The sequence below is a fragment of the Trachemys scripta genome, chromosome 7 (genome assembly GCF_013100865.1).
Source record: "Trachemys scripta elegans isolate TJP31775 chromosome 7, CAS_Tse_1.0, whole genome shotgun sequence".
Classification (NCBI taxonomy): domain Eukaryota; kingdom Metazoa; phylum Chordata; order Testudines; family Emydidae; genus Trachemys; species Trachemys scripta.
In genome coordinates this window covers 2,210,088-2,224,835 of record NC_048304.1, presented here as the reverse complement: position 1 = coordinate 2,224,835, position 14,748 = coordinate 2,210,088, and the positions used below count along the sequence as shown (strand labels likewise).

The 14,748-nt window shown below is 38.1% G+C and overlaps 1 protein-coding gene across 8 annotated transcripts in view; it reads left to right on the top strand.

Annotated features, from left to right (window-relative positions):
* Positions 1-14,748, top strand: part of CFAP20DC (CFAP20 domain containing) — a 174,086-nt gene that overhangs the window by 48,559 nt on the left and 110,779 nt on the right. For 5 of the 8 annotated variants that reach the window (XM_034776221.1, XM_034776223.1, XM_034776224.1 and 2 more), the window contains 2 exons: positions 3,037-3,193; positions 9,733-9,897. In XM_034776221.1, coding sequence (XP_034632112.1) covers positions 3,037-3,193; positions 9,733-9,897 — 322 coding nt within the window. Of the gene's footprint in view, positions 1-3,036; positions 3,194-4,128; positions 6,154-9,732; positions 9,898-14,748 lie in introns of those variants that run through there. The other 3 variants (XM_034776219.1, XM_034776220.1, XM_034776225.1) reach the window with 2 other exon arrangements.

The window sequence follows — 14,748 nt, the reverse complement described above, 5'->3', positions numbered from 1 at the left end:
CCCATCTCCTTACCACCCTTGACTCCCTTCTTGTCCTTTAGGCTCTGTTTTCTCTAACCTTGTTGCTGTCTGGTGCCCTCCCACCTGCTGTCCTTCCCTTCCGATACATTTGGAATTCCTGCTCTGTTTCCAAACTCACTACCATTCATGACCTATTGATCTCTCACAAGCTCCATCTCCTCAACATGGCTGAAACATATTGTTATCCTTTCTGATTCTGTTTCATTGGCAGCCCTCCTTTTCTCACTCACCCTCGCCTGAAGTTAACTTTATCACCTTCAGTGGAACTCTGAGTAAGCATTAACACCCACTTTGAAATGTCACTTGTTTTTACATAGAATTCTACACAGGTAGCCACAGGATATAAGACTAGTCATAAGCAAAAATATTTCATAGAGAATTCTAAAATTATTAAGGGGTTATTTTATTATCATTTAGTTGAAGGCAGTTATGTTAATTTGCACTTCTAACTTCCCTTAGTTTTTTGGCAAGAGCTGTTTTAAAAAAATTAATATGCACCAGGCCATACCACTGAAGTAGTCATTAATTCAAGATCCATTGAAATAAATTATTTTTCTTCAATACAATTTCAATTAGTTGGTCTTGGTGTCAGGCTAACACTAATGTGTCAAGACTAAAGTATGCATTAATGTACAGTAAATTAAATTCAATCAGAATATGAACTTCAATTACAAGGTTTCATTCAGATAATAAATCTTTCATCAGAGATCTGACTCAATAGTCTGATCAAATACAATGACAAAATGTTTTAATAACCTTAACCCCTGAATAGCCATTGTTTGTTAAAGAATAGGTCTAAACTCTGTGAGCATTGTGAGTACTTAACCATTTTTTAAAAAATCTGATGGTTAGCTGCCTTTTAATTGTGGCAGATGTTTAAAGAGGGGCGTGTTTGTTTTTAGTAATAAAAGGTTGCTTTTTTCCACAGCCAAGGTTGCATGACCTTTTTAAAAAATTTATATAGATGCTGATGATTAATACTGATATCTACTGTGTTCAAATGTAAACCCCAATATTTGTATTGAACTTTTAGTCCCTTAATCACACCTAGCTCTTCTATAGTAATTTTCATCTGTAGATCTCAAAACACATTGCAAAGGAGTAAGTATCATTGATCGCCATTTTACGGATGGGCAAACTAAGATACAGTGAAGTGACTTGCCCGAAGTCAAGCCAGTTGGCCAGTGGCAGAGCTGGGACTAGAAGCCAGGTCTCTCGAGTCCCAGTCCTGTACCCTGCACAGCTCTATCCAGTAGGCATTGTATTTTGTCATGTGTAATTCAGTGCTAGTTCCACAAACTTCTTCTTTTGTGTTGAAACCAGACGGAATGTGGCTTACATTCTCATACATAGGCTTCCTGTCCTGCCATTTTTACAAATGACTGCAGTTCTTCAGCAAGGTGACTGCTCCAGTACTAGACTTAGAAATGTCAATTATCATTAAAAATTGTGTTTTCATTAACTTGCACAGTTTATTCATAATACATATTTCTTACCTTTTGAACTTTCAGATTTAGGAGCAGAAAAATAATGGATGCAGTTTTCTTTTAAAGCTGCCTGGGATTAAATTTAATTTGTGCACTCAATTTTTCCCCCCAATATGTTTTACATTTGGCATGTAGATACCGGGTTTTTTATATATATTGGACCTTTTAAATTCTATTTTTCTGGGGAAATACTGATTTTTATTATATTCAACATGATATATGTTCAACTACTTATATGTCTATATTATACAAAAATCAACTTTATGCACAGATGTTAAGTTCTCTTTGAATAAAATTGAAACTGACAAAAGTGCAGGAGCTATTGGAGTAATATAAGAAAGACTAGTGCCATAATATAATACAGTTTTTGGCTGTATTTTTTTACTTAGAGGAAAAATAATCACCAAGGTCTTGTCTGTACTAAGAAATTGCATTGTATTTAAACACTATTTAACACTGGTTTTAACCATCGAGTTAGGTAACCTAATTCTGACCTTGACTTTGCAGAATGTAGACAAGAACAGGACAAATTCAGTATTGTGTCATAACTACCTGACATGATGCTGAACGTAACTTGTTCTTGTTAAAGTCGTGGGTGTCACTATGTTAGCTAACTAAATAGTTTAAGAAATTGTTTAAATATAGTACAGTTTCCTAATACAGACAGAGCACTAGTCACCGTGTACCACTGTTTTGGAGGATGTGAGGGGACAGCACCTGTTGCAATTCATGGGGGACTGTTGATATAAGAAGTTACCAAAAAGTTTTTAAGCACAGTCTATAAAAGTAGTTAAAAAGCTACAGTGAAATTAAGCAACCTTTAAAGTATTGAAAGTAGCCAAACTTTGTATCGAAACACTTGCAGTTAACAAATTTTTCTCATAATTTGCTTCTCCAGTTGAGTCTGCAAAAACATCTTTTGTGAGGATACCCTGGATAATTATGCTCATTTGAGCATGCAGTCACCAATTTTATATATGCAATTACTAGTTTGTATATATAAATGACTGTTGCATGTGTAACTACTGCAGTGGTAACAGATTATTTTTAAAATAGTGAAATATTATGCATAAAGAAAAACTGTCAGTGAGTCCAATCCCATACTGCAAGTTTAGTTACCAGAGAGCTAGACAGTCTTCAAATATGTTAAAGACTGTTGTTAAGAGGATCATGATCACTTGTTCTCTATGTCCACTGAAGGTAGGACAATTAGTGATGGGCTTAATCTGCAGCAAGGGAGATTTAAGATATTAAAAAAAAGCTTTCTAACTGTAAGGACAGTTAAGCACTGGAATGGGTTTCTAAGGGAGGTTGTGGAATGCCTGTCGTTTGAGGTTTTTAAGAATAGATTAGACAAACACCTGCAAGTTATAGTTTAGGTATAGTATAGCACCTCAGCACAGGGTTTGGACAAGATAATCTCTCAAGGTCCCTGACAGCCCTAAATTACTGTGGTTCTATAATTTTTACTACACTGCAATAGTTTATGTAAGGATTGCACTAAAAATGTTTTGCTTCTCTGTTCTAGTGGTGCAATTTGTGCATTGACTTGGTAGCATTCACCAGTGAAATATTCAAAGGAGCTGTTTTCCAGTCTTTGGATGGAATTATCATCTCAGCTAACTGTAAACTGAGAAAGATCTTCACTTTGAAATCAAAGCCTCAAGATACAGCTGAGGAAGATGGTGTGTTACAGATGATATTATGCTATGTCTGTCATTACTGTTCATATTGTAAAAACAAAAACTTCTTGACCACAATCTTTGAATTAATCATTTGAGAAATTATGTGATTTCATGAAAACTGAAGTGTGTTTAGGTCATACACATCTAGTCTTCTTGGACAATAGATGACATCAGGTAAATGTAGCTATGTCCATTTTATAGAGTGCCAGCTTCATTAATACTGTCCTGTGGGAAAGCTCTCCTCATTCGTTGCATGCATCCGACGAAGTGGGTATTCACCCACGAAAGCTCATGCTCCAATACGTCTGTTAGTCTATAAGGTGCCACAGGACTCTTTGCTGCTCTTTCGTTTAGAACACCTTTTTAATACTTTTCTGGAAAAACTCTGTGTGGAGGTATTTTATCACGTAGTTTGGAAGATAGCTTCTTGCTTAATTATCAGTGACTACTTCTGCTGAAAAAAGAGAGATGTCATTCCCCAAGGTGGCTTCTGGTGAGGATGAAAAACATGTAAATTAGCTGTACTCCAGCAGTTCCCCTAGCTTGGAGATTTAACAGCTGATGAAGGCTTTCTTCTTTAAACAATTCAAGGAAATGTTAGCTGGGAGACTGCAAGTCACTCTCCTACTACCTGATGATCTTAAGGTGCATTAAACAGAAAGGTTTTAATGTAGCTCAGTCCTAGATTATTAAAATTCTAATTGCAATTTGAATGCCATCTTCTCATGGCAAAGAATCTAAAAAGAACTGAAAGTGGCCCAATGTGGAATCTACTCTTTTCACAAAGACTGCAAAAAAGGGAAATTATACTGAATGATCAGAGATACTTACGTGGTCCCTGTTGCCATATTATCTGAGTGCCCCACAGTCTTTATTGGGTTTGTCTTCAAAACATCCTTGTTAGTTAAGGAAGTCTTATTCTTTGCATCTTACAGGTGAGGAACAGAGGCTGAATTACTTTCTGAAGGTCACTCAGAAAATCCGTAGTGGAGCAAGACAGTGACCCCAGGTCTCTACAGTCCCAGGCTAGCACGCTAACCACTAGACTGTCATTTGCCTGGTGAGACCGATTCATCCCTTCACCACACCCAGCACTATGGATGGGAGGCAACTTGCACCTCCCCTATTTAGGGGCTGCGCAAGGCCAGTGTAGCCTCTTATGCAGGCTAGGGCATGGGCCTTGTTGCACTGGCATCTATGGACTGTTGCAGTATCTTCTCTTTCTACCCCCACACCAAAAAAATCCCTTTTCCATTAGTCTGTCCACAGCCCACCACAGAACACCCCTTATGAATTATGTATTAGGTACCACCATTCTACTCGGGCTTCCACTAAACCTAGAAGAAAATAGGGTCCCTACCATAGGATTACAGTATAAATTGGATACATGGTACCCCAGATAACAAGATGACCAGTTCCAAATCAATATAGATACCAGTAGATATTAGGGATTTATTATATAGAGTTATGTATCATAAGTTTCTTTGGGAATTAACGTTGAAGAACTTCACGTAAGAAGTGTATTTTCAGGAGGAATACGGAGAGACAGTACTTGATTACTGTACTAGAAAAGTGTTCCACGCAGAAAGGGAGAAGATATACAGAGAACATTAGGAGAGGGATTTCAAGGAAGAGGCTAAGTAAATGACTTGGTAGGGCACAGGGAACAGGAAGAAATGGTCATAGAGATTTAGGGTGGGATTTTCAAAAGCATTCTGTGAGTTAAGTACCTGACTCCTAGTGACTTTCAGTAGGAGTTTGGCACCTAATCTGTTTAGGTGCTTCTAAAAATCCCAACTTTAGACAAGAGCAGAGTAATGCAGTGTCTGCAGTGTGAGCAGTAGCAACTAAAACTTGATAGTGAAGTTAAGTGAGTGTAAGTATTCACACTGTCCAAGAGATGGAAGAGATCATGAGTTTAGCTAATGTATTGTAATTATATTAACTTTGGAACTGTATAGTCAGTGCAGATGTGTCAGTGATTTAAATAACTGTACCTTTGTGCTGTACCAGACTGACTGCAAAAACTTCCAATCCATGTGAATTATTGTCAAAAAGACACTCGGAGGGTATATTAGTTTGTGCCATTCTATCCAGATTCTTTGAATTTGTAAGTGTTTTGTTCTGACAGGGTAATGGTTGTTACAGAGCAGTGATGTGTGTATAGGCATCCATTTCACTATCTGTTAGTTAGCTGATTTCTATGTATCTCTCTGAAAGTATGTCTGTCATATTTAAATTTTTGTTGAGTAGCTTTCATGAGAGTGACAGCTAAACAGGGGTTCTACCATCTGAAAAAAAAAACAGTTGGCAATGGTTTTCAATTTTGATTGACATAAAGGGGGATTGTGTATGTACAGAATCAAAGCTGCCTTATGATAAATTTCTCTTTGTTTATTATTAGATTAGACAGCAAGTGCCTAGAAGATAACTAACTGGTATTGGTGGTGTATGAGGTGTGGAGAGTGGTGAAATTATCTTCTAATTCAACAAAACAACCAATCGGGGAGAAATGTGAGGTCATGAAGCTACTTCACATTTTTGTTTTGGAAAGCATAGATCAAATTGCCCATATCAGAATTAACCATGAACCAGGGAGAGAATCTATTATATACTCAGTTGGCAGAAATTGCACTAGAGGTACTTGTCTTCATTTAGTTTCAAATTAACAGTGCACATGGTTTCTCCCTTCCATTTTCCACAGTTTTTAAAAGTATACAAAAATGGCCTAAACGAGTTGCAAAATTCCTACTGTAATGTGGTTAATTTGGTGAGGAGACAGTTCTAATAAACTGCATTCACTGTAGTGTATTGCATTTTTAATGAGTGGGATTATCACATTCTGCGATTATTGTACAGTTGGTGGGCATTAATATTTTCTGTACAGTTATGAATTTTCCTTATCTAGACACATTTTACAATTAGGAAAATGCCCAAAATTTAGTTGCATTAAAATACCATACCACATTCCAAAATTATAGATGTATTACTTATTTATTTATTAACTTTCAATTAACATTCATGTCTGATCAAAGTTACCTTGCTCTTCTTAGACAACTAGGCCCAAATATTTAGATGGTATCAATCAGCTTAGCTCCACTGAAGGCAATGGAGGTATAAAGATTAATAAACGTTGAGGATCTGGGCCCTCGCATATATAAGTGTTCAGTGGTTGACACTCTGGTTTCCAAGCTCGTTGTTTAATATTAGTTCTTGGAAGATTATTTTCCATGGGAGATAATTTAGGTGCAAGGGGGGAAGATTTATCTACATTGGCAACATGATGTGCACGTGATCTTTGTGTTAGGCCTTCTCTCCAGTTTCCATACTAACCTAGTTAGATAATATGTACAACTCATTTGAGTAGTGGCACTTTTCCCATTTAACCACCTTGAGATATTGGTTATTTATTATTGTAAATCAGTAGAGGCCTCGAAGGGTTTACAATCTAAGTATGAGATGAGACAATAGGTGGATACAAAAAACAGACAAGCGAGACCAAGGTAACGATGAGACCACTGTGAGCAGCATAAGCTATGGCCACAGCTCACCTAACCATTTGTCAAGTTTTTATGGTTTTTTTAAGCATCATACGAGGGGAGAGTTTTGCAGAGGTTTTTGAAGAAATAAATGAAGTGGTTTTGCAGATATTTATGGGGGATCCTCCCATGCATAAGGGGTAACATATTAGAAAAAGTAAAGGTGCTTGTTGGGAAATTTTTACAAATGGACAGTAACTATAACACCATCTTTGTGGAACGATTTTGGAACAATGCAATCTACTTTTTAGGACTGAAATAGGAAGTTTCTGGATGTCTGGCTCCTGCCCATTGGTGAGGCTCTCTCCCTTGCTTTCACAGATGTTGTGCAAAATACAGCAGGCAGTTATCATTTGAGGTATATATTGCTTGGCAGCTTTCAGCCTCCTCATGAGAAAAAGCCGTCTTCTTTTCAACCTTCCAAATGCACACTCTGCTGTCATTCTGCAGCTACTCAGCTTGTAGCAGCTACAGAATGTGGGGGGGAGGGATAGCTCAGTGGTTTGCACATTGGCCTGCTAAACCCAGGTTTATGAGTTCAGTCCTTGAGGGGGCCATTTAGGGAATCTGGGGCAAAATCAGTACTTGGTCCTGCTAGTGGAGGCAGGGGACTGGACTTAATGACCTTTCAAGGTCCCTTCCAGTTCTAGGAGATAGGATAGCTCCATTTATTTATTTAGTTGAACAAGTCCTTCATCCTGTCCAGATGTCCAGTAAAAGACTACATAAGCCAGGGAAACAAAGTGTAAACTCGGTCTCTCAGAATGGGAGTGGGAATCAGAACACCATTAATGTCCATAGTGGTCCTATAAGCAAAAATTCCCTTTTTCATTAAAGAAAATGGGTGTGAGTTTCAAAAGATCTGAGCATCATGGACCTTTTCAGACCACCCCACATTGTTGGTCAGCCTGTTTTGGTGATCAACCAGGCCTTAGAGCAACATGGAGAAATACCCTTTTCTGTTTATGATATGTGAAGTCTGTGGAGAGCAAAAAGCATAGGCATATGGGTCCCAGCAGAGGCCCCAATACAGTTTGGGTACCCCAACCCTGCAAATCCATCAGTCTCTTGTGCATTCCCAAGCTCTATGATCCCCACCATCAGCACCTTTTTTAGAACATCACACACCTCCTGGACAACAGCCCTGACAGTCAACATACCAATAGCAAATTGGTTAGCTACTGACTGGTAGCAACTGAAAGTGGTGAGTTTCCAGTTGGCAATGGCCACATGCTTCTCCACACAGAGAGGAGTTTTCATGTTAGTGTGCTGCTGCTACAGCTTTGAGGTGAGCTCCATGCAGATGTCTTGGAAAGTACCTGCTGTTATCCTGAAATTCTGTCATCACTGCTGGTCATCCCAGGACTGCATCACTATCTTCTCCCAGCATTGCTAGATGCCTTTCTGAAAGATATGCTCTAGTTCAAACAAAAGTTATGAGCTTGTAATGTGTCTGGATAACAAACTAACAACTATGTTTTTTAAAAGTTGCTATTGTGGGGGGTCTACAATTTCTTCATCCAAACTGAAGCATTAAAGTAAAAAGAAAATATTTATTTTTACAAAAGAAAGAGGTAGAGTTTGAAACACGGACTCCCATTTTTTAACCAGCATTTTCCAGATGTAACTACTGCAGTGCTCTCTATGCGGAGCTACATCATGAGACTACACAGAAGATGTAGTTGGTGTAGAACAGTGGCTCTCAACCCTTCCAGATGACTGTACCCCTTTCAGGAGTCTGATTTGTATTGTGTACTCCAAGTTTCACCTCACTTAAAAACTATTTGCTTACAAAGTCAGACATAAAAATAACAAAAGTGTCATAAGAACGGCCACACTGGGTCAGACCAAAGGTCCATCCAGCCCAGTATCCTGTCTACCGGCAATGGCCAATGCCAGGTGCCCCAGAGGGAGTGAACCTAACAGGTAATGATCTCTCTCCTGCCATCCATCTCCACCCTCTGACATATAGAGGCTAGGGACACCATTGTATATCACAGCGTACTATTACTGAACAATTGCTGACTTTCTCATTTTTTGCCATATAATTATAAAATAAATCAATTGGATTATATTTCAATGTGTATATAGAGCAGTAGAAACAAGTCGTCTGTATGAAATTTTAGTTTGTACTGACTTCGCTAGTACTTTTTATGTAGCCTGTTGTAAAACTAGGCAAATATCTAAAGGTGTTGACGTACCCCCTGGAAGACCTGTGTGTTTCCCCAGGGGCATGCATACCCCTGGTTGAGAACCACTGGTGTAGAAGGTGGCTTAGTTAGATATTTCAACATCTCTATGGCCTTAATAGTGGAAACTACTAACTGGGAGCTCAAAAACAGACCCAGTTAATTAAGGTGAAAAATTTGGCCATTAGCATCTGTGGAACAAACATTCCCTACTAAATCTAAATGGTTTCAGGGAATAGTTGCATCTTGCTAATCTGCTCACACACCTTTTTTTTTGTTAAAATAAATTAATAAAAACTACTGTTTGTCCCTACCTCAGCAAAGTTTAATACTAGAGTTTTGCAGTGTTGACTAAGAATTCAATATTTGCTACTTCAGTAAATGTACCAGCGATCAGTACAGTATTCTGATGCACAACATGTCAGAAAATCAGAAAAATGAAGTAGCATAACTGAAACTAAACGTTTGTCAAAATAATGAACGAAGAACACTTTGTGACAGCAGCTTTGTTTACTTACTAAACCACAGAATTCATTTATTCACCATGGGTATCCCAGTTATTTGCACAAACTAGTAAGTTTAACTGTAGTTAACATTTGGGACCTAATCAACTTGACAGTGTTGTTTTACAATTAACAAGAACATTCTTTGAAAAATCAATAACTGCACGAGGTTTTCAGTGACTACAATGGGTTATAAATATCTGATCATATAAACTGGCCTTTATAGCCCAAGTAACAAATAATTTAATCATACTGCATTTCTGACCATGTTAATTATAAAAAAGTGAAGCCTTTGTCTTTAATTCCAGATATATTTGGTCTTCCATTCACAGCTGATGACCCCACAGATACTATTCCTCGAACCTGTCAGCTAAATACAGATGTGCCACAAGTCACACAACTGCTGAACATGACTAAACTTCGCCAACCAGAAATAAGATTTGGAGGGCGTCCTTTAACTTCATCAGAATCAGGTATGCTGTCTTACTAAAATTACTGTTTGTGTGTGTGTGTGTGAGAGAGAGAGAGGGATATAGTAATATAATGTGCATACAGGTAGATACAGTTTGATGTGTCCTATAACACATTTTAAGGGTCCAGATTTCTCACCTAGGCACCAGTTGTACATGCCTGAAATTGTATGCACACACAAATGCACCTACATTTTGTAGGTGCAAGGATGCGTGCAGACTTAAACAACTCTAACATGCATGCTTGCAAAGTCCTGGGATTTAGAAGCACAAAACCCATTAGAATGAGTTTTGTGGGTGGAAATTCTAATGTTTGTATGCTCAGTTGTTAGAAGTTTACACGTATACACTTGGGTGTTTTGCGAACAGAATAACAAAGCATCTGGAAGATCATAGAATCATGGAAGATTACAGGTGGAAGAGACCTCAGTCCAACCCCCTGCTCAAAGCAGGACCAACACCAACTAAATCATCCCAGCTGGGGCTTTGTCAAGCCGGTCCTTAAAAACCTCTAAGGATGCAGATTCCACCACCTCCCTAGGTAACCCATTCCAGTACTTCCCCACCCTCCTAGTGAAATAGTGTTTCCTAATATCCAACCTAGACATCCGCCACTGCAACTTGAGACCATTGCTCCTTGATCTGTCATCTGCCATCACTGAGAACAGCCGAGCTCCATCCTCTTTGAAACCCCCCTTCAGGTAGTTGTAGGGAGCTATCAAATTCGCCCTTACTCTTCTCTTCTACAGACTGAACAAGCCCAGTTCCCTCAGCCTCTCCTCATAAGTCATGGTCACTGCTCACTAATCATTTTCACTGCCGTCCACTGGACTCTCTTCAATCTGTCCACATCCTTACTGTAGTGGGAGGCCCAAAACTGGACGCAATACTCCAGATGTGATCTCACCAGTGCCAAATAGAGGGGAATAATCACTTCCCTCGATCTGCTGGCAATGCTTCTACTAATGCAGCCCAATATGCCATTAGCCTTCTTGGCAATAAGGGCACACTGCTGAGTCGTATCCAGCTTCTCGTCCACTGTAATCCCTGGGTCCTTTTCTGCAGAACTGCCACTTCGTCAGTCGGTCCCCAGCCTGTAGCAGTGCTTGGGATTCTTATTCTTTCATCCTAAGTGCACAACTCTGCACTTGTTCTTGTTGAAACTTTTCAGATTTCTTTTGGCCCAATCCTCCAATTTGTCTAGGTCACTCTGGACCCTATCCCTACACTACAGCATATCTACCTCTCCCCCCAGCTTAGCGTCATCCTCAAACTTGCTGAGGGTGCAATCCATCCCATCATCCAGATCATTAATGAAGATGTTGAACAAAACCGGCCCCAGGACAGACTCCTGGGGCACTCCGCTTGATACCAGCTGCCAACTAGACATCAAGCCATTGGTCACTATCGTGGAGCCTGACAATCTGGCCAGCTTTCTATCCAACTTATAGTCCATTCATCCAGCCCATATTTCTTTATGAACTTCATGAACTGCTGGGTTTAATCAGCATGGATTCTGAAATGGAAAATCATGTCTCACTGATCTGTTAGAAGCAACAGAGGGTCCTGTGGCACCTTTAAGACTAACAGAAGTATTGGGAGCATAAGCTTTCATGGATAAGAACCTCACTTCTTCAGATGCAAGACTGATCTGTTAGAATTCTTTGAATGTGTCAGTAAAATAGTGCATGAAGAAAAGCTTTTTGACATAATTTATTTAGACTTCCAAACGGCATTCTATAAGGTTCTGCAAAAATGGCTACAAGCTAATAAGGACACTAAGTAATCACAGGGTGAGAGAGGCAAAGTACTGTCTTAGATAAAAACTGGCTAAAAGACAGAAAGCAAAGAGGATTCAATTTTCATCATGGCAAGAGGGGCCTCAAGGTTCTAGGCCAGAGCCCGTGGTGTTGTTCAATATATTAATTAATGACCTGGAAAGGTGAGTGAATAATGAGGTAGTAAAATTTGCAGATGACATCATCATTTAGGTTGGTCAGAACCAGGGAGGACTGTGAAGAACTTGAAAGAGACCTAAAAGAGTTTGGTGAACAGGCAACACAATGAAGCTGAGTGTCAATAAATGCAAAGGGTAATGCACATTGGAGGAAAAAAATTACTCTTATACCTTACTGGTTTCTAAATTAATTGTTTCAACCCAAGAAAGGGACTGAGCATCATTATAAGTAGCTCAGTGAAAATGTCTGTTTAATGCACAGCTGCGGTCAAAAAAATCAAAGAGGATGTTAAGCTGCATAAGCAACGGGATGGAGAATAATAGCAAAAATACTTTAATGCCTTTATTTAAATCAATGGTGTATCCTTACCTAGATTACTGAGCAACCCATCTCAAAAAGAATATTGTGGAACTAAAGGGGTTCAGAGAAGAGCAACAGAATGATCAAAGGCCAGAGTTAGCCAGTCTCTAACTATTAGAGATGAGGATGAGACCAATAATGCGTGGGCAGATTGTTATGCCTACTTCAGGGTTCTGCCATCCTCTGAATGATATGGTTCTGGCCATTGTCAGAGTCAGGATACTAGACTAGATGGACCCTTGAAATGTTCCTGTCTGGCAGTCCCTATGTTAATATATTTGCATCTGCAAAGTGCAGGGGTATGTGTGCAAAATGTTGTGTATACCCAAGTAGAGGTTAGACAGCTGAAAAACTCGCACTGAAATTTTTATGGGAAATATTGTAAAGGTTAGCACAAAAGTTGTTATGGGTGAAAAAGTTTGCAAATTGTGTTGATGTCTGGAAGTATAGCTGTGATCTCAGCATCCTCACTACAGAGGTAAGTAGATTTTAGGTCAAACCATTTAAAGAGCCAGTGCTTGTCCACAAAGCCACACTTCCCTTAGAAACCCTGGGCGAAATCTTGGCCCTATTGAAGTCAATTGAAGTTTTGGCATTGACTTCAGCGGCGTCAGGATTTCACCCCAGGTCTTTTAATATCTTGCTACAAAAGAATAAATCCTCCTTTTAAACAATTCTGTAATGTTAAAAGATCTTTATTAAAGAACAGCAACAATATCTGAGCCATTAATTTAAAGTTGTATGTCAGTACTCTTGTAACTAATAGGAAAGTATTCATAAACAAAAAATAACAGGACTATTTTAAAATACAATTTCAGACAAATATTTAGATAAATACTGTAATTATTTGTTATTTTTATTCCATTCTTCATTTCAAAGTCTTTTCTAGTTTAATTTTACAAGACATTTAATTATATGTTTGAATAAATATTCAAAGCTACACCCAAGAATTTTAAGTGTCTTTTTGTTTTAAAGTTCAAGGACACCATGATGCATTGCATTAAAGGGCACTTGGAGAACTCTTGACTGCATTATTAATTAATTTTTTTATACCTGAACTAAAAATTCTTGATAGAATTATAGTTGAGCCTGTCCATTGATAAGCAGATGTGCCTCACTATGTGTCTGATCAAGGATCTGAACATGGAATCTCATTAAATAATATACTCCTTTTCATTTCATGAACACCTACACACTATTTAAATGCCATCTAAAGTATAGGAACTCCCATGTTCTGGTAATCACTTTTCAGGCCCAATCCTGCTCCCACTGAAGTCTGTGGTAAAAACTCACATTGACTCCAGAGGGAGCAAAAGTAGGTCGATGGTGGTGTACACTTTTATTGCCCAAGAATAAAGACTGATTAGAATACAAACTTAAAAAACAGATGACCTTTGAATGTCATGAGTGAATATAAATGAGTATCTTCACTTGTACAATAGCATACACTTGCATAAATTGTAATGTTTGCTTCCAAATGTATATGCAGTATGAGAAAAATCAGAAAATACTGGCATGCACATTGCCTGGGTCCTTTTTCAGGATTTTTATTTCATTAACAGATAACAGTTTTTCCAAAATTAAGAGCATGTTGTCACTTCTAGGTTGTCATGTAGGAGTAATTTTCTTGAATTACAAATAGAGATGTAACCTGTTCAAGAGCAAGAGTGTTTTGAATGTTTTCAATTAAATTAATAAAACCAGCATGTATCCAGTAAATCATTGTGTCTAATTTAACTAAAAATTTACACTGTTAATTCCTTCAATTCCCAACCCACATTAAGTAATGACTGTTAGTCAATGTAGGACTGTAGGAAGTAATTTTTTTTTTCATTAATGGGACCTCAGTTTAATTGAACACAGAATCAAGTCTGGTTATTTAAATTGAGTAGTTCAACTCACTAATGACAAGATGTAGTGGTCCACTAAGCACAGATCAAAACTAGTAATTTACTTAAAAATCAGTACTCTATTTGCCTGAGTGCTTTCATTTCCACAGCAGCAACAGTGTGGGTTGTTTTTTTCTTTGTTTTAAGTAAGGGCAGCCATGTTTCTTTTGGACTGTGCTCTTTGACTGTAAAGGGGGGCAGGGGGGGGGAATGTATCTCCCAGTATAAGTATTTGTATCAAAAATAATGTAAATTTTAATGTTTTCTGGCTCTACCTTGTCATATAACTGCATATGACCCAGCTAATTTAAAATAAGAGCTTGTTCGCATTTTGCATACAGAGCACAAATATTGTAGGCAGATAGTTTCAGTTCTACTTTTTCTTCCTCTTAAATTCAATGTTTTACAGATTTTTAGAACTAAGTAGACTTCAAAAAGAACAGGAGTACTTGTGGCACCTTAGAGACTAACAAATTTATTAGAGCATAAGCTTTTGTGGTCTACAGCCCACTTTTTCGGATGCATTTCCACTGCATACATCAAATAAACTGAGACAGAAGAAAAACATTCCTAATTAAATTTTACATTTTATAAATTTGAATTTCAAAAAATTGTAAAAAAACAAACGAAAAACAAACAGGCATAAT